At 33.1% G+C, this 25,207-nt stretch overlaps 1 protein-coding gene across 6 annotated transcripts in view; it reads right to left on the reverse strand.

Moving 5' to 3' along the window:
- Positions 1-25,207, reverse strand: part of LOC126742111 (serine/threonine-protein kinase tousled-like 2) — a 175,342-nt gene that overhangs the window by 66,458 nt on the left and 83,677 nt on the right. For 2 of the 6 annotated variants that reach the window (XM_050448661.1, XM_050448662.1), the window contains one exon: positions 4,578-4,628. The exons of 2 other annotated variants lie outside the window; for them this stretch is intronic. In XM_050448661.1, the coding sequence (XP_050304618.1) occupies positions 4,578-4,628 (51 nt within the window). Of the gene's footprint in view, positions 1-4,577; positions 4,629-23,917; positions 23,988-25,207 lie in introns of those variants that run through there. 2 more of the 6 variants (XM_050448666.1, XM_050448668.1) reach the window with 2 other exon arrangements.

Genomic DNA, 25,207 nt, shown 5'->3' on the forward strand with positions numbered 1-25,207 from the left:
TTGTACTTGAAATAATATTAATATTTGTTGACAAGAATTCTATTATCAACAATTCATTTTCGTAGCTCATGTTTACATTTATTTAAAGAATGTTTTTAACATTGATAAAAAATTACTGCGACAGAATTAAAGAGACTCATTTTGTATTTAGTTTCGCTGAAGTCGCGATTAGTTTAATTTCTGTTTATTAGTTTGAGAATATCATTAGCAATGCCTCGTGGTAAACATTATTCCATAGACCTAAAAGAAAAAATTATAGAAGCCTAGAACTCAGGTTGCTCACAAAAATTAATAAAAGAGCAATTCAACGTCAGTAAACAAATGGTTTCCAGAACAATAAAAAATTATCAGCTCCGTGGAAGAGTGACAAACCTTAAAAGAGGTGGCCGCAAGAGAAAAACCTTAGTACTGCTGGACAGGAGAAATAAACGACTAAGTCAGAATAATCCGCGTCTATCTTCAACACAGATTTTGGCTGAATTGGAGGCGCCTGGGGTTTCATCCAGGACTGTGCAGCGGCGATTAGTAGAGGCGGGGCTTCCTGGAAGGAGACCAGCAAAAAAACCCCATCTATCAAAAAAAAATGTAGCTGCTAGAATGTTATTTGCAACACGTCACCGTTACTGGACAGCTAAGGACTGGAAAAGGGTTTTGTTTAGTGACGAGTCTAAATATAATATTTTTGGAAGTGATGGAGCGCAGTTCGTACATCCCCAGCAAACAAAAGGCTTGATCCAAAATATGTTTCTGGTACTGTGAAGCACGGAGGTGGCAATTTAATGGTTTGGGGTTGTTTTTCGGGTTATGGAATGGGTCCTATCCACAAAATTGAGGGCACTATGGATAGATTTATGTATCGGACTATACTGGAAGATGTAATGTTGCCTTACGCCGAATGGGAAATGCCGCTAAGATTCACGTTCCAACACGATAACGACCCCAAACATACGGCCAAACTTGTGAAGGAATGGTTTTTGGCTAACCAAATTCAAGTTTTAAAATGGCCACCGCAATCGCCGGACTTGAACCCAATTGAAAATCTTTGGGAGATTATAGAGAAAAAGATTCGCACTAAAAACATCGGGAATCGTGCTCAATTATTTGAAGAAATCGAGAATGCCTGGAAATCAATGGATCCGGCTGTAATTTCGAATCTCATTGGATCGATGCCGAATAGATGTGAAAAAGTTATCCAGAATAAAGGGTACTGGACAAAGTGTTAGGTTAGTTTCATTAGTATAGGGTACAAATGTACTTTAAGGATAAGTCTCTCTAATTTTGTCGCACAGAATTTTTTGCATTTTTTTATTTTTCCTAATAAATCTTGAGAAATGTTTTTTTTTTTTTAAATTTATTTTAGTGCCTTTTTAAACTACTTCAAAACATAACATCCTTCAGCACAAAAAGATGAATTTAATCATTTTTATCTTACATAAAAGACGTAAGTAGTCGAGTCTCTCTAATTTTGTCCGATACTGTATATCATTTGATATATAAAATTTAAGAGTTTAAGGACTGGTATGTGTTTAACCCAACACATTTCATCCCATTCTGTCACATTCGCCTGCGGCTCATGCAACAAAATTTAAGATGACGTATAAAAAATCGACATGGAAATAAAACTTTGAACAAAGTAAACCAACTGACACCTTTATTTAGGGTCAAATTACGGACCAGCTAGTAAAGTTTCTGTGTGTTATCAGGCAGATAAATTCTATCCTCTCGGTAAACCTACCAATAGCTGTAGGAGGAATTATGAACCAAATTTCAACCTGTTGTTAAGTAGCAGAAGGTTTACAGTTTGGCAACAACATAATTATTGTGGCGGGTACAATAATCTTAAGAATAAAAGAAAGATTATGGTTATGAATATCCGGTCCTGAGAAAATAAACAAAAATAATGAAAGTGTTTGGTTTTTAGGTTGTGATAATAGTTATAGGTACTTGTATACCTGTTTGGTACCAAATCCGATATTCTTTCTGTTATAGTACTAGTATTAATTATGTATTTGCATTTTTGCTAATTGTTTCTAAGTAGCCCACCAGACATTTGCCAGTAAATCACAGTACACAGGTTTTTAGAAATTAGATTTTTTTAGAGGATATCTCAATAACCTGATAAAAAAAGAGGTCGGTAAACTTTTCTGAAAAAGAAGTTATTTTGCTCTGTAATTTAGTCAGTCAATATGCGGGTACAATTGGATAAAAAAAGACTGATGCAACATCTTGGAAAGAAAAAGATCCGGCCTGGGAAAAATTGACAGCAGAGTTTAATATAAAAAACCAGTGTCAGAGGTGTTTCGAACCCTGAATAATCTTCGAACAAAGTATGAGGCTCTAAGAAAAAAAGTAGCCATGAATAAACAGGAAATATTTAAAACTGGTGGCGGTATTGCAACCATAACACCTCTTACCACCTATGAGGAAATAATTTATAATTTAATAACACTGAGTGTTGAGGGACTGCCTTCAAGATATGATGACGATAGTAAGTGACAGAATATGGTGGCTTAAATTTGACGTTCCTATATGGGATTTCTTAGATGTATGTTTTCTTTTCATTTATCAGTCACATAACAGTGGCATAGCCAGCAAAGAGGGGCAGGTGAGGGAAGGGTGTAACCTTAAGTCGGGCATTGTCATATTAAATAAAGAGAGATTTAACCAGATGTAAAATAACAAAATACTTATACAGAATAAGAACAAAATTTAGAATATTATACACAAACTTCTTGCAAAACTATTCAAGCTCCAACTCTTTGAAAAATTTGATTAATAAATTTCCTGGTAAACCTTTTATACGCTGCTTTTTCCTGTTGCTAACTTATTCTACTGGTAAGACAAACAAGAAGTTCATAATTCAATTTTTAATGTTACCAGCAGGATAACTTTTCCAGACACTTTACCAGCCAGTCCATAATTTAGCCCTTAATAAAATAATATACAAAGAATGAAAGCCAAGAAAATAGCTTCATAATCCGGCAACGCTGTAGTGATTAGTTTGATTCTCCTGAATAGGTTGTGTGTCAAATGTCAATAATTTGACAGTTATTTATAAACGTCAACGTTTGTAAATTAAAGGAGGCAATCACCCAATACTATTCCTCTTTAATATAATATGAAGCATTTTTTCTTCATGAAATATGATAAGATACTCTATAAAGAAGTCAAAGTTCAAAGTTAAATGAATGCAGGTAACGTATATTTGAGAAAAAGGCAACAACATCGCAACGCCGCTCATTGATTCTACTAACATAAGTAATCTTTACCAGTGACGTCGTCAAAAAATATTTACATGATAAATATTTATTATTAATAGATTATGCATTAAATTAAAAACAAAATTTCCGTTTATGAATTCTTTATGCGTTTTTTTTAACGTACTTCATCTAATAAAAAGCATTTTTATGGAAATTAAATATTTCATAATTATTTAGATTTCTTAATAAGTTTTTAATATTCTACGTTTATGACGACGGTTATCCCTTGATATACTGTTATGACAATATCGATATTTACTTGTGAAAAAATCGGCTTAAATCGCCTTTTTCCCATGGTACGGCACAAGTTTTTACTATCGCAATAGTTTACAAAATGACTTAGTTTTTTCAACCAAAAACTAAAGAAAAAAAGCCGTTTGTCAAGATGACATTTCGCAAGTTGAACTCAAACCAATTTGTTGTTTACTAATTCTAACCTTTTAATGTTCTAAGCAAGAAAGTTAAGGTGCAACTTTACCGCCTAAAAAACCGAAATATAGAATTTTTTCCACAGCGATGTTGTCAAATGAAAGCACATATGACGTAACGTAAAAATTAATAAAAACATCTACGTATACCATAAACCCTGAGACAGAGAGAGAGAGACATAAGATATTTCACGTGTTCACTTGATGTACTTTATGGCGCATTTTAAAAACATACAGCACACCTTAAACTACTTACTATACGTACCTCGATGACAAATTAGTAATTAAACACTAAAAAAACCCATATTTATCAACTTTTCGCCTTAAAATAACCATAAAATTAATAATAATCCAACGTTGACACAATGTTTAATTCCAAGTACGTTCGATAACAGAGAACAAAAATGGCGTCACGTATTTAATATTATGTGCGGTTGATGGTGGCCGCCGGCGAACCGAAGGCTAGGTTCGCATTATCCTAATTATTAATTTATTTTTTTTCTCTGCACCTATGTTCAGACTGGTTCGAATCGGATATTAGAAGAAGACGGCGTGCTACGGTGACGACCTAGCGAAGACGAGGACGGATATTTATAGAAATTTGTCCGCTACCGTTGAACTATACAAATCCGTATATTAAATCTAACAAACCATTTTGTCGGACGTTTATTTAACAATAATGTTTCTGCGATAAATCACGCATACTGCTGCTGCCTGCTGCTCCATGATGTTTACACGAAGGATTATCAGTTCGAATAGAACTTTGCTTCTAAGTTTAATTGTTATCAGCTGGAGAATTTTTTTGTTAAAGTTTTTGAAATGTGAGCTTTGGTTAGTGGGACCACACAAACGATGAAAATTTCGAAAAAAAAACAGTCTGTTTACTTACGTCACTTATCGTTTCTGTTGGGTTGTTTGGTACATCTTTCTGGACACTCACCTGCAACAAACCGAAAAAAATATTAATCATTTGTGAAAAAATACAAAATTAGTTGTACCGAGAAAAAAAGAATAGCTTGAGTCAACAATTTCTGGTTTGCCATTTTGAAAATGGTTAATTCAACAAAAAAAAAACTTTTAAAAGCACCGATATTTGGACGTTAGCCAAGCTTTAAAAACATGTTAAGTTTTATTCGTTGAGTTAACATTTAAAACTTTTTGTGTATTGATTCAAATACTTGACACAAATTGGTTCAGCATTTATGGTGGCTGTAGGTGAGCTTGTCTAAAGAATTGCATTGCGAAGACTCAGCTGTTGATATTAAACGTTTTCATGTTCTAATTTTAACTGTTTATAGAACACCTGATGGTGATTTTAATTTGCTTCCAGATAGAAAGACATGCTCCTTGGAATTCATCCACAAAAATTGTAATAGGTTCAGTTAAATCATTTTTAAGTGTGGTTTTAATATAACTTTTAATACTAATAATCATAGAAAAACCACCTTTGCCGACTTCGTGGGAGGGTACAACTTACATCAACAAATCTATAAAAATACAAATAAAGACAATTGCATTTATAATACTGCCCTCTCTGACCACCTCGCTGTAGACTTCTAGGTCCAGCTTCCTTTGGAAAGTTCCAAAATTCATCCACAAACACTTTACTTATTGTTTTACTTTTAAATCATCATTTCATCACAAGAGTCTCTGCGAAGAGCAAATTAGTCCGCCAATGCATATACGTACGCTATATTCTTGTAGAAAGTCACTCTAGCTTTTACTGAAGTCGTGTGTGTACGTGGTACCCCTTACTCTTTGTAGATTCGGTTAGAATCTTAGAATATAAATTACTATCACATCTTGATTAATATATGTAACTGCATTAAAAAACAGTGTTTTATTGAAGAGAGCAAGAAACAACCCAGAAAACTAGTCGTGGAAAAGTCCATGCCAAAACATGAGGCATTTGAATACAAAGATTGGGGTTTCCTGAATCCTAAGGTAAATAGTGTTGACAGCATTTTGAATCGTCTTTTTTTCAAGCTAACAAGTAAATTGAATCTTTTTCCTTCAAAATTAATCTCTTTTCTGAGTTCTTTCCAATAAAAACATAAAAAATGAGGAAAACGTTAAATTTCATAAACAACTTGTAATTAATCCATCTGAACAACTAAAACTAGCTCTCAATAGTTACAGCAAAATGTATAGAACTAAAATAATAGAGACATATTTTATACAAACAAATTTTTAGCTCAGACAACATGGTCAAATGGGCAGTTATGAGTTCTTGTAAAAGGTATAGTGGGGAGTGACTAAATTAAAGCAGTTTGACAGGTGAGGAGTTTTGACAATTTTTTTATCCAATGTTGCTGCGGAATTAGTATCTGAGCTCTGATGGATCGGCCTGATAGTGTTTTCAATTTTTGGGTCTTTAATTTCTATAGTTTTTTATTTTATATTTCTCTTTGAAAAACTATAAATGAGTTCAAATGTCTGGAAGAAATAAGAAGTTACTCTAAGGCAATCCTTTTCCCGGTATAATTGAAAATGAGTTCAACTGCCTGGAAGAAATAAGAAATTAGGTCTAGACAGTTAAAAGATGAACTTTTAGCTGGAAATAGTTGAAATGATTTCAATTGTGCTGAACTGCAATGAATACTGTAAGATAAGTCACGGAAAAGCCAAAATTTTCAGCTCTGGCTTAATTATTTCGGATGTTTTTTTAAGTAACAAGTTCTCTATTACCTGTAATTTTGGAAGAACTTTCGATATTTGCCTAATCGCTCCTCTATGCTTCCAGGCAATTGAAAAAGATTTTTATACAATTTTAAAATTTTTTCGATTTTGGCCACAGGGTTTATGGTATTAATAATATGTTTTCGAAATGTGTTTAGGTCATTTTCATGAATATACGAGGCAAACCTTTTAAACGGAAGGCTAGTTTTTGAAAAGAAATGGTTTATTTTCTAATTACAATACTATATTAAAAAATTAAAAGATCATTTCAAAAACGTTAGCTGATTTCGATTTTGGAATATCATAGACTACTAGGAATATTTTAATTAAACAAAAAGCAGAATATTGAAAGGAATATTGTCTGCAAACCTTATTTTGGATTCAGATCGTTTATAAAAAAAACAAGAAATATTGGCATTTTTAGTAGCAGTGTCTTGTAGCACACTATGTTATCTTAAACTGCCTACTCACTTAAAGGATCAAAATCCAACCCAACCCATCTGTTTTTCTTAAAAACTGTGTGTGCACTCTGAGTAAGCCTCTGCATCACCTTTTCAATCTTTGCTTGACATCAGGCAAATTTGATTATTGGAAGGTGAAAGTTCCTAAGCTGTTTGACAGGTTGTTTTCTGTGCGATTTTCATCGCACTGTAGGCGACTGCTTAGTGATCATCAGCATGGTTTTTGTCAGGGTAGATCTACGGTGACTAACCTGTTGACTTACCAATATTATTTGATTGATGCTCTTGAGACGTCTGTACAGGTCGATATTGTGTATACAGGCTTCTCGAAGGCCTTTGATAGAATTGGTCATGCAACATCTGGTTCGGAAGTTTTGGGGCTATGGGCCTTGGTAGGACTTTGGTCGAATTTTGTCACAGTTTTTTGACTGGCCGCACACAGTTGGTCAGGATAAGTAATATTATTTCTAATGGTACTGAAGTATCTTCAGGCGTGCCTCAAGGTTCGCATATGCGACCGGTCTTTTTAAACTTGTTCATAAGAGATTTGAGTGAAAAAAGTCTCTTGTTTTAAAGCATCTTGCTTTTGCTGATGATTTTAAACTGGATAAAGCAATTGAGTAATATCTTGATGCTGAACTACTTCAATTGGATTTAAATAGTGTTACTGAGTGGTGTAACAGCAATAGTCTGGAACTGAATGTAAGAAAGTGTGTATGTATTTCGTTTGGTCGTTCTAATAAAATTATTAATTATCAATTAGCAATAACGAACTCAAGTCAGTTGATACAGTTAAAGATTTAGGTGTTCGTTTCGATATCAAGCTAACTTTTTTGCCACACATTTCGGATATTATTAACAGGAGTATGCGTAGCCTTGGTTTTATCACTAAAAATAGTGTACATCTTTCACCTTACTGTTTCAAGTTACTTTATTACTCTTCGGTACGTTCCTTGGTTGATCAACTCTCCTATATTTCGTTTACCCTTTCATTCGGCCAACTATGGGTTTTTTCTCCACTGACTAGGACTTTGCGTTTCTTTAATGAAAATAGTTTAGATCCATTTTGCAGCGGCTTACGGTCATTCAAATCAAAAATAAATAATCTCAGACTTTAACCTACGTTCCTTGGATAGTGTTAAGCCCTTTTAGCCTAAGTTTTTAGCCTTGTTGATGATTGTTTTTTCAGAGGTTTTATCTTTGTATATTTTTTTTGTAATTCTAGTATTATATTTATATTGTTATATTATCTAGTATTTTGTAGAGATTCCTTTTGTAAACTGGCTCTGCCGTATTGAAATAAATAAATTAATTAAAAAAAAACAAAATCTCAAAAAAGGAAATAGAATATTGTCATTAAACAAAAAGTGAAATAAAGTCAACTATTTTGAATGTAATTAATACCCTGGATAAAATTTTCTGAAAAAAACACCATGTCGAATTTGCTAAAAAAAATCAGCCGAAAAAGAGTACTATGTAATGGTTTATTTGTATTGCTACGAAAATCGTGACTTTGAGTACACCGTCAGTGGTTCCAAAAATCAGATTTCATCATTAAATTTGCAATATTTTTCTACTTATGAAAAACATTTAATAATAAATTAATGTCATTGAACAGACACCACAAAAAAGAACCACCAGCCGAAAATCGAAGAAATCCAATAAACAGCGGCAACGTCGCCTACGTCAACCCATCAAAAAACTTATCAGCGACGGCGGATCGTGCGCGCAGCGTCCATGACCCGCGCACTGCCTCCGCTCGCACCGGCTGTTTCTCGGACGTCGCCGACGTAATAAAGCGACGCCCGACGTCGACGTCGTCGTCGGGCGTCGCGTTAATGTCGGTCGTCGGGTGCGCGAAGCCGCGAGTTGTTTGTAAGTTCAATGCTCGCCTTGTTATGCGGCTGGAAGCCGCCGCGCGCGACGTTGTCAATATTCCACTTAATTCCTTAAAAATAGAAAAAACACAGGTTCACGAAAAGTAAGCAGCTCAGCTCCCTGATTCTTTTGTATGCAGATGACTGTACTCCTAACAATGACTGTCTTATTCTTCGGAAAGATCTAGAATCTTTAATTGATTGGTGCAAATTAAATAAACTGGAAGTGAACATTGATAGATGCCAAGTGCAAACAATAAATCTTTACTTAGGTCTGAATATTTTAGGAATCTTGGCGTAACCTGTGATAATAAGTAAATTTTTACCAAATATTATGGAAACATAATTAGTGAAATATCTCTCTCACAGTCTCACCAGACTAATCCATGAAGTTCAGGATATTGGTTTAGTTAAGAAACTGTTTTGTTAAATGCTTCAGTCGTCAGAGACAGTGCAACGACGACGGTTTTTCAAATTGATATGCTTAAAAAACTCCTAGTTCCTACCCAAGTAGCAACACAAAGTCTACTACTAAACAAAATTATAGTTTATATTAGTTACGTATATTTAGTATTAAGGACGTATTGAACCATAAAATATTACTTAACGGCTTTAATAAAATAATTCTGATGTTTTACAACGAACCCTATTTTATAAAAAAGTTTTATAGATAATTATGTGACAGTTTAATAAAATTGGTATTGGCTTTATAACTGTCTTAAAACTTATATATATCTATAAAACAGATATAAAGTCATATTATAAAGGTTTTGTAGTAAGTTATGTTAGGTGAACAAAGACTCTATTATAAAACAAATTACTCTCAATGACTAAAAAATATTTTACTCTAGAAGTCTTGAAGAACAAGCCTTTGAAGACGGTTGAGTTCTTCGCATTATCTATACTAACTGTATTGGCGATTCCTGAATCTGGGTATTCTTCCACTTTCAGTCCTTTTTTTTACTTAGTATGGTTTTCATCCACTACTATAAGAAGTAGAAATCTCTATTCATCTACTCCAATAACTTCCACAACATCTACATTGACATCTACTGTTAAACCGATTCACCCAGGTCGTCCATTTCGATCATGCAGCACTCTTGGAGCCAGATTTGATCAATGTTTGTGATGTATAGTAAACCATGTAGTCAGTAAACCAAAGTCCTATCAACATTTATTAGCTTTATTGTAGAATATTATACTAAATAGTAACCTCAAAATTAAATTTTTATCACCCTCATTATTAGATTTCACTACTACACTGTTGTTTTGAATAGGTTCATAATAATTAAGTGTATATTAGTTATTTCATTATAATAAACCGCATAGATCTCCTTGTAAACTGGATAAATAGGCCTATTTCGATTAGTATTCGCACGAACTTTTAGCCCCAAATAACAGAATATGAGATTTTACCACTGCTGTAGACACTATATTTAGGAAAGGCAACATTACTTGTTTTGAAAGAAATAAGTTTGATTACCAACTTTTCTTTTAACATAGATTCACTTGAATGTATCTCTAGTAGTCTTTTCTCCACAAATAAAACGCTAATCCTCTAATTTAAGGAGTGATGCATTTCGGCAAGTGTTCGGTCATCATCAGACTCTAAAACACATACACATATTTTAGAGTCTGATGATGGCAAGAACACTTGCCGAAATGCATCACTCCTTAAATTAGAGGATTAGCGTTTTATTTGTGGAGAAAATACTTCGCCTACTAACTTTTCAATTTTGTATTGACTCCACTTCAGAATGGACTTCTTCCCTAACTTTCTAAGTTAGACAAGGCAGTTTTAGTGTGAGTTTTAAGGTGCTCTCACACTAAAGCTATAATTTAATAGTAGATAACTTAATAGCCAAAGTAAAGGGTTAATATTTATTTTATTGTTAATTTATTTCTTTCAAGTACAGTATTAATTACACCATAATACTTGCGCATAATATTAAGGGTCAATATAATTGGTTGTATTTATAAATTTCCCTGTCTGTTCTTCCTTGTGAGATTTTCTTTCAGGTTTATTATAGGTATAGTGCTTTTAGTAATTTCCTGTTTTCTTGGTCATCGGGATTTTCTTATCTATCTGGGATAAAACAGGTGGCGTTTATATTTTATTGAACTCTTGTTGAATCCACACTCTACCAAAGTGGTTAGTGTTAGTCGGCTTCCCTTTGAGAAGATCCCCTAAGCAGTCACCTCGATAGAAAATTGAAATTGTACCCAAAATTAGGTAGGCAGGTTCTTATCTTTACGGGTCGATCGCTTGGCATTATTTTATTGGACACATTTCACTTTAATATTTCCTTGTATTAACAAATGTTAAATTGCGATCTGAAAACAAAAAAAATTGTGATTCCCCATTATATTTCAATATTTACAATATGTTAATTTTAATCTTGCCTCTTTCCTCCCCTATGGTTCTAGCTTGCCCTTGCGATGATTCCTGCACTTTATAGGCACCTTTTAAGGTATTTTAGGCTATAATGCACACAAACTGTTATTTTTTGTTTAAACGGGTTGTATGACACATGCACTGAGAGGCATGAGTATACTATAGTAGGTTTTAAATAATAATAATAATAATAAAGGTCTTTTTATTTAGGAAAAAAAATACAATCACAAAGTTAATAGTTTAAAGGCGAGATTCAGCGCACAAAGTTTCAGATATCTAAATGCCTGTTCGTCCATCTAACCTAATTATTTATACTATACTAAGTTTAAAAATAGGAATAATATAAACGCTATAAATTATAAAAAGTATATCAACCAGCAACAAAAAAAAGAGAATATCTGACAGCATATACGCCTACACAAGGAAAAAGAAACAAAGTCAACCCCACAAACAAAACACATCACAAAGCAAAAGATACAGTCTGTTATATGTATGTATATCATAATATATACTCTATTGCATTAATTGTTTTTGTTATCATCATCGGAATAGAGAAAAGAAAGTAAAAAAAAAATGAAACAATCACTAAATTATGCTTTATTGTTCCTGCAGTAATTTCTTAAAAATGTATTTTTTTAAAGAATATAAGCTAAAAATATTTTCGGTATTAATTAGTTTGACAGCTATTTATAATTTTTTAAATATGATAAGAAAATGATCTTTTATAAGTTTCGGTTGGGTGAAGCGGAGGTGTTAGCCTGCCTTTATACCGGGTATTAATATTGTGAACATCTGTGCGAAATTTAATTTTATTATATAAGTAAGGTGGAGATCTTAAATTGATTATTTTAAAAAACATTGAAGATGCGTGAAAAATTCTTCTGTTGTGCATAGTCAACCACCTGGTTTCCTTAAGCTTGTGTTTTATGGGGTTGCGCTTTCTTATGTTATATATTAATCTAAGGCACGCATTTTGGAGTTTCTGAATTCTACTCTCTTCAGCAGTTCTTAATCATGGACCATACACTGCATCGCAATGATTAAGCTGTGATAGGACAAGCGATTCATAAAGTAGAATTTTTTTTTCTATTTAAAACGTAACGATGTGGATAAATATTTTTAAGGTTTAAAAATCCTTTTTGAATACATGAATTTACGTGCTCCGTGAGTCGCAGGTCACTATCCAGAATCAAACCTAAGCTCTTGCAATGCTCGACGTGTTTTATAGGCTCGTTATTGATATGAATTAAGTCCCTATAAGTGATTTTTAGAAAAATCGTAAACGTTAGCAAGGTTAATCATAAATACACAAAGTTAGGCATAATTAATGGCAGCCACTGCTTGGGAACTTTCACCTGGTTCAAATGAGATATATTTGAGTATCATCAGCATAATGGTGCTGCTTAGATGATATGAATATTTTTGCCATGTTTGATACATAGATTGAAAAAAGGATTGGCCCAAGGATGGAGCCCTGAGGCACGCCAGAAGAAATCTCTAAAAAACCAGAATCTACGCCATTATAAGAAACAGCTTGATACCTATCTCTAAGATAATTAGCAATCAACGCGCATGCCCCCTCCCCTAAACCAACAAATGACAAAATATTTATTAAAAGATCATGGTTGAGAGTATGAAAGGCCTTGCTATAGTCAAGCATTACCAGTAAAGTTAGTTTATTGGAATCAAATGCTGATAAAATATCATCAGTTATAGAGGCCAATGCGGTACAACAGCTGTGGTTTGATCTAAACCCTGATTGTGTCACTGGTAAAATTGAGTTGTCTTTAACATACACTACCGGCCAAAAGTGAAGAAACATTTACAAATTTAACAATAACATCTTAACATACAAGATATTATTTTACATTTTTAGTAGAAAATATTTAGCTCTATTATTGCAGCATAAAAACACATCCTTCTTGTTTGTATTTACCTTATCAGTTGATCAAAAAATTATTTATGCTATTTTATGCGGACAAAAGTGAATAAACATTCCAAACAAATCTTATTTGGTATTTAAAGTGATTATTTATCATTAGTTTGATCTTAACGTTGAGTGTTAAACTGTTATATACGATTTGTGCAAAATGCCTCGCGGAATAGATCTGAGTATTGATCTCCGAAAATTAATTGTTTCAAAATTTCAAGCTGGTGTAAAACAAAGTGAAATTGCTAGGCAAATTAATCGTAATAGATCCGTAGTTTCAAAAACTATTGCTGCTTTTAAAAAATATAATAGTGTGACTACCCGTCCAAGATATGGACGGCCAAGGAAAACGAATAAAGTTATTGAGAGAAAAATCAAAATGTTGGCAACAGAACATCCCTTTATGCCCGCCACAGAAATTTATAATGAATTACCTGGGGTTTCGGTATCTGTGCGTACTATTCGTCGTCGTTTGACTAAATTTGGACTTTATAGCCGTCGTCCAGCCAAAAAACCATTCATTTCTAAAAAGAATGAATTGGCTAGACTCCAATTTGCACAGGAACATCTTGATTGGACAAACCAACAGTGGAAAACTGTTCTATTTTCTGATGAAAGTACGTTCTGCCTATTCGGATCTGATGGAATGAAATGGGTTCGTCGTCCTGCCAATACTAGACTTAATCCAAAGTACACTAGGGCTACTGTGACACATGGAGGAGGCAATATCATGGTTTGGGGTTGCTTTTCCGGATCAGGAGTAGGACTATTAAGAAAAATTGAAGGAAAAATTGTTCAGATTTCAATTTTTAAGAATTCTTCAGGATCATATGCTTCCATACGCAGAAGAAAATATGCCGATTCGATGGTCGTTTCAGCAGGATAACGATCCGAAGCATACCGCAAAAGTAGTAAAGAAATGGTTTGAAGACAACAATGTGCCTCTTATGAAATGGCCCGCACAAAGTCCAGATCTAAACCCGATAGAAAACCTATGGAACCATTTAGATAGGAAAATCAGACAAAAAAAAAAGATAAATAGAAACCAGGATGATTTGTTCACAGCTCTTCAAGAGGAGTGGAATCCCATTTCAGCAGATTATATTGACAGCCTAATGAACTCTATGCGAAGTCGGTGTGCTGAAGTTATAAAAAATAAGGGTTTTGCTACACATTATAAGTCTTTGTATGTACAACTAACTAATACATTGTGTATAAAAAATAAATAAAAATATAGTGTTTCTCCACTTTTGTCCCCTGTAAAAACAAGAATAAAATATATTCGTTTTCACTTGTTTTTCACAATTTTTTATTGAGGTACTGAAGACTAGAAATAAAATTATATTTAAAAAAAATAAAAAATTAATGATCAAATACACTAATATAAAAATAAATACAAAAGACACTTTGTTTCTCCACTTTTGTCCGGTATAGTGTATTTCTGAAGCTGCATTTCCATTACTTTTTCTAACATTTTTGATAGCTTTGGAAGAATGCTTCTTGGTCTCAGATCGCTTAATGTAAGAGGATTTAACGTCTTGGGTAAAGGGCTAACTTTCGCTTTTTTCCACATTGAAGGAAAAACAGAATTTTCGAGACAGAAGTTTATGACATGGACAATATAAGGTAGTAGAAAAGGCAGGCATAGTCGGACGGTAAGTATATTAATTTCATCAATGCCCGTGGCAGTAGTTTTAATGTTATTAATAAACCTTTACAATATCATACTCCGACACGGCCAAAAAGCTAAAACTCGTTTGAAATAAGTTATTTTTAACACTTTTATAATAATTTAGAGTATTTTTATTTAAATTAATTTTTGGAACAGAGTTGATAAAAAAGTATTTTTATTGAAGACCAAACATCTTTTGTAGCAGTTAATAAAATTGTAAGTTTAAATATGTTTTTTTTTCATTACGTATTGCAAGAGTGGTCATTTCATAGAAGTTTATAACTATTACAGTCATCAATACTTTTATTTTTTTTGTATTTTGCTAGCATTCTCTCTCTATCCTGCATCATAGCCCTTGCAGCGTCAGTATACGCAGTACACTCCGATTATAAGAAAAGTATGTTAATTATAATCCAATCTTTAAAAGCATAATATCGTCGCCTTGCACACATATAGGGGCGTATCTGTAATATTTGTATTTTACAGGAAAATCATTTTAAGATGTTGGCTCAAGAGAGACTCTCGCTGTGAGAAAACGGTTTGGAATTTGCGGCTTGAATTTTGTGCTCATGTGGGCATCAGATGCCCATTCTATGATTAGAACAATCTGCTATTATGAAATTTTAGATAAGTTTTCCAGTTTTTCCAAAAATCAAAAAAAGATTGAGATACACCTTTTTGTGTGCTGTAATCGAATTGCTTTAAAAAAGTTACGCCCTTTGCAAAATAACAACAACCCATGGTAATCAAACTTTTATTCGAAAAATTTAACATTTATCAAGTTTCAAATTAACCTAGTACTTCAAAGAAATGAAAAGTGGAAATCCTGGCCTGGCCTTAAAAAAAATTCTTATCGCAGAAAAATAAACGTAGGTTCCTTAACGCTCTTAACACTATCAGCTTTATAAGAATAAGTAAACATTTTTGTTAATTTTTTAACTTAAAAAATATATCATAATAAACCAAAAGTAAAAAACTCTAACAAAAAAACTAAACTGTTTATAACATAAAAAGATAAAAATAGGGACTTATTAATGTGGAAGAGATCTGTATAATGACACATGCTCCTGAGGTCGAATTACAGGAGTTTCTCCACTGCACAAAGAAATTAGGTCCTGATATTTTAGACATGTTATCTTTGGTCGTTCATTGTTAAGTTCTTCGAGGGAAAAATCATCTATGTTTGTTCTCTTCAATGTGAGGCTTCTATAATGTTCATCACAGTGAGACACTTTAAAAAAAATATTATCTGGATTTTTCCTTTTCAACTTTAATTTCAAAGATTTCTGTCCAGTTGATTTGGTTTCTGTCATCATCTTGGCGTATGCTTAAAACTCTTAAATCTTTTGACAAGCCTTTAAAATCTATGAAATCGGAATAATTCATTGGAATTACATTATAGGGATTTTTAGCCTTAGCTAGTCTAAAAATCGGAATCAACCGAGATGGAACAAATATGTTTCCTGAACGCGAAATGGCAGTACTTATGGCACTATGGACTGAGTCCCCTTCACTTTGACCATGAAAGGGCTCAAAAAATCGAAGACGAATTTGTCTAATGTTCTTGCTGCTTCTTACAAAATATAGTAACATTATAGCGACTATGGAATTTTTATTTTGGCCGCTACAGCCATCGGCAAATAAATCTGCAGATTTAACCTCTTTTTCACCGTATAATGCATCAAAAATTTGAAAACTCAATAAAATGAATCAAGAAAATGCCTCAAAAAACAAAAAGGCGTATCTAAGATACGCCTTTTTGTCTGCTGTTTTAAAATGACTTGATGAGATACTCCTAAACAGTTTGCGTGCATAACCCAGGCAATAAATTATATTGAGTTACGCCGTCTTGAGAGCAGCTAGAAAACACCAAATTTGTCAATCTCCGGGCGAAATCCAAAAAAATTCAACGTTACGCCCCTTTGTATGCAAGGCGACGATATGTGTCATTTTTTGTTTTTTCTAAACGGTAATAAAACTGTTTTAATTTGATGTGTTTTGATTAACTAACCTTTTAATCGTCAAACACATCAAACAGCATTCACCAGTCGTTGGCGTTGATTTAAATACTTTCCGTTTGGCGCGGCAACGTTGCCCGACTCGGTCGCGGAGGAAAGAAACCGAGATTCTCTCAACGGGCTATTGGAAATGGGGCCACTTCTGTTGTTTTGTGTGTGTGTCTATGTATACGTAACCCGTTGTTGAAGGCCCGAGACAAGGACCGCCGCCTCACCGTGTAACAGCCGATAAAGTGGAGTCACACGAGCGATGTTGCCGCTTCGTAATGAAAGTATGAAGTTTACTGATTTCTACATGAAATTGTGTTTTCTCACAATACTTTCTTTAATGGCTACTAGCTTCGGGGTCTACCAGTTGCACCCACGAACTTAATAAATATAGCTGGACTACTAATGCATATGGCCACCATACCCAAAAATGACAGCTGCCGGTGGCCGCCATTTTTATAGTGGTTGTGTCCCTTTGATGTTGGTCACTCTGAACATTTTCAGTGTTGCCAACAAAAAATATATTAAATAACGGTAATTAAGTTGACAACGCTCTTACGTTTGACGTGTGACCTGTCCGAACTAAATTTATTTTTTTCATTGACATTGTTTTTAAACGATCATTGGGATTTTAAAATCACGACTCGACATGATCACTCGATATTACTGATTCTAAATAACATTTTTAATTGTGAGTATAGCGGATTGCCTAGTTTTTGGCGATTTGTAAACGACACGCTTGGGTATATCGTCTGCATCAGGCGATGTAGCTTCCTCCTTATTTAATACGTGGATAATGGTATCAGCATCCTTATTTAAATGTATTTGGTTCGCTGTTTGTCAAAACTGGATTATTGTGAATTGTCTATCTGTGTTGTTTATCATAGAATAATGAATAATATACAGGGTGTCTACTATAGAAACCGCCAAACTTTAAGAGGTGATTATACAAGTCATTTACAACAAAAAGTCGTATAACATTTTTTCGAAAAATGGTTAGTTCTTCTGGTATTTAACATTTTTTGAATTTATCAAATTTGTTTTTTTCATTTAAACAAGAATATCTCCGTTATTCTTACCACCACATAAAATTTAGATATATATACCATCTGAAAGAGAATTAAATTTGCTATAAGATGGATATATTTAAGTTTTTGAATAATTTTTTATACTGGGTGTTATTAGAAGTTAAATGTAACATTTGGGAAATGTGCAAAATTAGTGATATCTTCTTCGTTGTCGTTTTTCTAAAATTTGGTAAATAGGGACATGTTTTTTTTTCAGCAAAAACTACAGCATTTAATATGCTTTCCAATGATATACTTATTTTTGTGATAGCTATTTGTGTTCAAGATCATGGGCAAAAAAAAGAAAACCAAAAAAATTGAAAATTTTCAAATTTTATATTTCTTAATTGACCAAATTTAAAAAATCAAAATTTCATTAAACAAATTTAAAATTATAACAATTGTTCAAAATGTCTTCCCTCTTGTTCAATACATTTAATGCATCTTCTTCTGACACTATCAACAACCCCTTTCAAGTTCAACGCGTTTTTGTCGCATTAAAATTAAATTGCATAAACCGTTGCCAATTATAAACCCTCATAAACTCATCTATATTTTGATGTTTATAGGTGGTTGTATCTATTAATGTGGAAACACTAAATATAGAAGGAAAGTAAAAGTAGTAAAAGAAATATAGAAAAAAATAAGTGTTATTAACTAAATTTGTTATACTCTATTTCAGAAGTGTGTAGAGCAATAAAACCTCATTAGGTATGCAAAAGTGGTACCTGGTGATCCACCAATATTTTATGCCACTACCTTAGTTGGGTATTAGTTTCAATGTAAAATTCTTTCTTTTCGTTGATTGCAGGTAGTGCCACCCAGTTTTGGGTCAATTTATGAGTTTTGCCCATTGTTACCCACTGATAAACATTGAAAACGGTTCGCCAAAGGCGTGCAACTGGGACTTGTTTTTTACCTTATAATTAATGTACTTAAATGCTATTTTATTTTAGAAAGTTACTTTTGTTTAAATGGAATAATATATTTTTTTCATAAATTTATTGAACATAATATATAGAGTAAAACAGTTGAAAATGTCACTTTTGGATCTGGCACTTTTTGAACAGTGTATAACAATTTTAAATTATAATAGATTGTAGTCTTCTTCGTCATCTGACGAACTGTCATCACCTCTTGACATTATATTTAAAGGATCGACTGTCTGATCGATGAGGTTGTCAAGATCCCACATTTTGTCCTCTTGCTTAATTACATGCTGGACTGCTTTTCGCCAATTCTCTGGTGTCGCTTCCGTAATGGCTTGATCAAACAGTAGCTTAACATCTTTCATTTTAAAAGTCGTGTATTAGTATTTACTTAACAAATTACTTAACAACAAGCAAAAATTTGACTGAAGATCATCATTTTCATGTAATTGGGATTTGTAAGATTCGAGTTACAAGAAATATTTTAAAGTGTCTATCCCAAATTAATTGAAACTTTGTCTCATTTTAGGTGAGGATTACTTATTTTCATACACGAAGTTCGTAAAGAAATACATTAAAATGTAACTTTCTATTTTGTTTTGGTTAACATAACCTCCCAAAAACTTAAATTGTTTTGTTTTTCTACAATTGGCACAACTGAAACTTGTCAGAATGACCAACATCGAAAGGACACAATCACGCAAAATGGCGACCACCTAGTAGTGGTCATTTACTTTTCATTGAATTGGCAGTCCAGGTAAAATTATTAAATTCGTGGTTACACCCCATTATTGGGCCGCTTAAGGCTACACTTAGATTAACTCTCTAAGGACCGACTTAGTATTAAATCGTGAAAACACAATTTTTATGGAATTTTATAAAAACACATTACTTTAAATAAAATTGTGTTTATCAGCCTTAATGGAAGATCTGGTGTTGAGGATAGCCAAATTTTTGGGTATCCATATTGACCAAAAACTCTTGTGGGAGTACCACGTTGAGCAGCTATGTGCCCAACTAAGCTCTATTTGTTTTTTTGATTAGACAGATTAAAAACTCGGTAAGTAATGAAACATTTCGGACTGTTTACTATAGCTTGGTAAAATCTTCCCTGCATATGGTCAAATTTTTTGAGTTGTATCGGCACACTTTAATAAGGCGTTTATATTACAGGAAAAAGTGCTCAAGTGCATGAAGGGTATGCCTACTGTGCCAAGTCTGTAGGTACAGTCTACAGCTTTAAGACTAAGTACTAAAAATAAATTCAACTCTTAAAAACCTGTGATATTTACCACTATAACACTAAACATTGGGTCGTTTTTATACTTTTTCTTTAATTTTGACAGACCTGTGGTTTAAAAACTTGCTATTGGGTAAAATAATCTCGTGCAAATTAAAAAAAAAAATCATCAGCGTTTGTACCCCCCGCTACCCACCCAAAAATACAAAAAAAAAATATAAAAAGAAAATAATTTGCCTGTGCTATAAAATAATGTAATATAGTCCTCCAATTACGCAAAAAAAATATTATTAAATTAAATCAAGTTAATTATTATTAAATCAACCATTTTTCAACTTTTCCACTTACGAGCAGCTCTTCGCCTAGTTTGTATATAAACAGATACAAAATAACCCAGAACTCACCACGGGGAGGTGGCTCCTATCGAGTTCCATCCCTGCCCACCCATCCACCCAACCATATGAGCAATTTCTAATTTCCTACTTCATAGTCTCATTTGGTATTAAACTTTGGCATCTGGCTTCTAGATGCTATCGTTGGACGTATCCAACCATCTCTGTTAGTAAACCCACATACGGCCGACGATGCCTCTGTCACTAATTTGACACATCTTTCAACAGCCCGCGTATGGCAGGGTAACTTCCATGAATCTCCCTCTGGATAGCTGCTAGTTTTAATAAATTCTTCAATTTCTTCATCAGACAGATGCTTCGTCATTGGTGGCTCTGTTACTTTGCACTCTTGCCAATTCATTAAATGAATATATAATTCCGCTTAAAAATTGAACTTGGGAATTTTAAATTTTCTTATCGTGCTATTCAAATTTACAGGATTTTTTTTCTCATTCGACCTGCAACTTAATATTTTTCTGTACCCTAATTCTCTTATATGACGACGTGAGTCAAAGATCATCGTTAGTATAATATTTTCAGGATGGCCATAAAAGCAATTTCGTTGAATTAAAGGATTAACTACAGCTTCAAGTTCTTCACTTAAATATCTTGAATATTGAATTAGCTGCCAAAGGTGCATGGTACAGTTTTTACTCAAAACCAAATCTTCACATAAAATACTCGCAGAATATATTCTGTTAACACTTTTAATTTAGGCGAGGATTTTTTACCGCAATGTAAGCCCGCAAGATACGATTTGCTGTTGTTAGCCATCTTGCGTGAGATAACTTGCCAGGAGATTTATTCGCTAAATTAGATGGACAGTTTCCAGTAGATATGGCAGTGCAAATCTCGTATAAATATTTTTGATCGCTACTTAATTCTTTTCAATTTACCTTAAGCAAATTAACTTTTGTAGTTTGTTTCGTAGCACACGACAGGTAATCGCTCACATGTTTCAATAAGTTTGCCGATAGAACCCGAGAATGATAATGGTTCTGTGGTATTTCCGTCCAGATGTCGAACCAAATGTTGCAATGGCAACTCGTTTGCATATAGTTGACATAATATTAGCCATTGCAAAGGTCGTTTAAGATGTATGTATTACACCACCGTGAGGCCCAGCGTTAATGACAGTACCATCACAGTCAACCGCAACTAACTAATACTTCATTTTCGGTGAAATATTTTAGAATCGTTGAAGCTATGGTCTTTGCAGTACGGTTTTCAGGTGTTACGTGTCCTATATAGTCGCTACCTGGTTCCTTTAATAACACTATAATGTTGTTCGACAATGATTTTCCTAGATGACGATTCACCCTGTTTTTTAATGTGAAGAGTTCTATCTTTGCGTCCATCAAAATAGAGAGCTTGAAGACTAGTACCATCTTTTATTATATTTTTTTGTAAATCAAGTCGTTGCCTTTTTCTTTTTCGATCTAATTTGGACTTGTCTATTATATAAGATTGATCAGTTTTGGATATCAATCCAACATCTTCCAGAACTGCACTGGCGATCATTGCTCCTTTTCTACTTGATAATCCAGCTCGGTCTATTGCTTTTGCTAATGCAGGAAAGTCGAGGGTTATGCCCGTAGAAGTTGACGGCTCTGGTTCGAAGTCTGGATCACAGTCAAGTTCGCTTTGCACTGATATATCTGATAGATTGCCTTGTTCAATTTTTTTTTCTGATACATTACGCGAAATGTCTTGTTGACTTTTGTCCTCCGGAATATTACGCGAGAGGTCCCTCCCTTTTCTTTTTTGTTTTTGCTGCAAAATTTTACTTGTTTTGGCATCTACTTGCCCTATAGACATTAATCGTGTAGTATTCTGGTCGTTTAGGAAAGCTTGTTCCATTTTTGGAACTTTGTATGACTTCTCACAAATACACAAGTTAAAATCGGTACATTTGCACTTTGAAATATCAAAGAGTTTAGTATTAGCCTCATCACGAAATTTTTGAAGGGAGGGGCCGTTCCGTACAAATTTACCTGGCGGGGAGGCTTAACGTTGTTTAAATTGAATAAAAATTTTTGTGTATGTATTCATTATGGACCATTTGGCAACTTTTTTTTACTACTCAGGCATAAAAAACCTAGAAAACCGACCCACCCTACTAAACATGTCCAGGAAATCAGACTAGAACTCGCAGAACTCCTCCATATAGTATATGGACAACAACTATTCTGGGGTTGGTCGATAGTCTAAAACTTAACAATTCCCTTTTGGATTATGAGTTTTATAAAGGATTTCAGGAATTTCTCGAATTTTAAATTTAAGAAAAGCTGCCACTGCTCATCTCTTTAAAAAGTGTAATATGGTGTATGACATTCTATATTAGGTATGTATTTTAATCCGTTATTTAAGTCATTTTTATGTTTAATAAAGAGAAAACATTGTTTACTTAAAATTCTAAAAAATTAAACATTGAAGATGGCGTGGGAAGCAATCAACAATTATCAGACAATGCAGAAATCTGTTTGTTCATTATGTACATTGTATTAATATAATATAACATTTTATTAACATAAATATAATATGTAAGTGCTATTGTTAATATTTAGATGGCATATCTCGTATTAAAAATCTTTTATTTTTTTATTTATTTCATGATATAAGAGCTGCAAAATTGGGTAATAATCTAAATTTAATTGTACATTTAGATAAGCATGTTATTTTCTTTAAACGATAAGTTCTAAATTATTTAAGTAGTGTCTTTTCCTAGCGGCAAAATGTAACTGTTATAGGACCGAAATTATAATTTCAATCTATCAAAAGGAAAGGAAATTGTGATGAATTATTGTTAGGTTTATTAAGACCTCTTAAATAATTTTTTTATTTTAATTTTAAAATTTCTATAAATTCGACCAATATATTTAACAGAACAAGTTTAAGACATTTTCCATTTTGCCTATAGGATCTTTCTTATTGACAATTAGGTTACTTGAGGAATTTGAAGCTTTAAATGACACATTTATGAAAGGTTTTAAAATATTTGGTAATTTGACATGCTTCCATTATATGTAAGTTAAAGATTTATAACGTTTAGTGTCTAGAAAGTTTTATTTCAATTTTGATTTGGATAAATTTTTATATATCTATATACATAAATCTGATATAAAACCATTTTGTATTACAATCTGTAGACAAATAACATTAAATTCTTTTTGAAAATGCTTTTAGGTGGGGGGTAGTGAACCTAGTCTACGTGGCAAAGTTGCTGTTGTGTATAGATGACAAATGAGCATCTAGAATTGTCAACATTTTAAAAATATCTTGTTAAGCGTAGCGAAATGATCCTGAAAATGTCACAATAATTCATCGACGCTCTAAGAATAACATTTTTAAAAAAAAATAATTTCGTTCCATTTCTCTGTACATGGCATATAATGGTCAAAGGTCGTAGGTAACACGGCGTGATGACAAATGATACGTTTTTGGCGGGTGATTCAAACGTTGCACTGTTGTTGATAAATGACAGATGACTGCGGGAAGGTTTACGTAAAATGACAATTATTTCGACTAACATAATTAAATAATAGTAACCAGGTAAAGTGAATAAATGAAGTAAAACTTACTGTGAACGAAGCGTAGTCACGTATTCACCGAAACACCGTTCTAATAATACTATTAAAGTGAAAAAGAAAATATTCTAATCAAAACAATGAGCTAATTACGTTAAAATGTTGTTTCGACCGAACAACATAAATCGAAAAAAAAAAAAATTATCTTGGTCGGACGACGTTTTCAGGCCGGCTAATATGACATTGTAGCGCCTAGCTACCTACCTATACAATACATACCCGATAATGTTTATATTATATCAAATGTACTATTTATAAACTTATTGCATGTTCAAGCGAATGCCGGAGATTACGATTTTAACTCGATTTAAATTTTAAATTTAAGATAATAATAATAATAATAATAATAATGGGTTTCAGGGTATTACTGCGGCAAATAACCGACATCTGATGCAATGCACTTAACTTTGAATTGTACAAGAAAATTTACGATTACGGACAACCCTGGTAACGCCATTAAATAAACGAAAATTCGAACTCATCCGACCACTGCCGACAAACGTTTAAGGGTGTGACACACTAAAGGTGGCGAACTAGATAATTACGTATTACATGGAAAAAAATTACACGATTAAGAATTTTTCCCACCTACAACCCCCTAAGCGGGGGTGGCACTACCCCTAAAATCTTAAATGGGAAGGAGGGTCGAGTGATACCTCATTGGAAAGGTCTTTTAATTCTCTTTACAAGGGTACTTGGTTTGACGCAATTGAAATAAGTACTGTTTAAAAATTTCGCATTTAAACCTTAAAAGGTAATTTTCAATATTTTTACCTTATCATAGACTACTAAAGGTACTTTTAAGAAAAACAATGCCAGGCAGTAGGACAAAACCATCAAGTATTATTAAATTATGAGACAAAGAATGAGATAGCTCTATCATATTACAGAATATTGTGACTTTAAGTCTAGTCATTCAAAAAATTAACGCAAAAATAGATTTAAAAAGAATTTGCTAAAAACGATTACTTGCAACTTTCAACTTCAGAACATAGTTCTATAGAATAAAACAAAGATATTTTATATGATATATCAAGGAATTGTCTCAATTATCAAAGTAGTTTGATCAAAAGAACGACTAACGTATTTAAAAATATATTATTAGATATTAGATGATTGAATTAATAAATTCTTTTTTAGCATGTTACTGCTGCATTTAAGCACACTTTTCATTTATATATACGTAATTGTAAGTATTGTATCGTGTTTACATTAGTAACCAATTTCTTAGTCTTATCTAAAACGTCAACCTTATCCCAATCTTTGGGATCAATTCCTTAATTT

Source organism: Anthonomus grandis, chromosome 11 (genome assembly GCF_022605725.1).
Source record: "Anthonomus grandis grandis chromosome 11, icAntGran1.3, whole genome shotgun sequence".
NCBI classification, from domain to species: domain Eukaryota; kingdom Metazoa; phylum Arthropoda; class Insecta; order Coleoptera; family Curculionidae; genus Anthonomus; species Anthonomus grandis.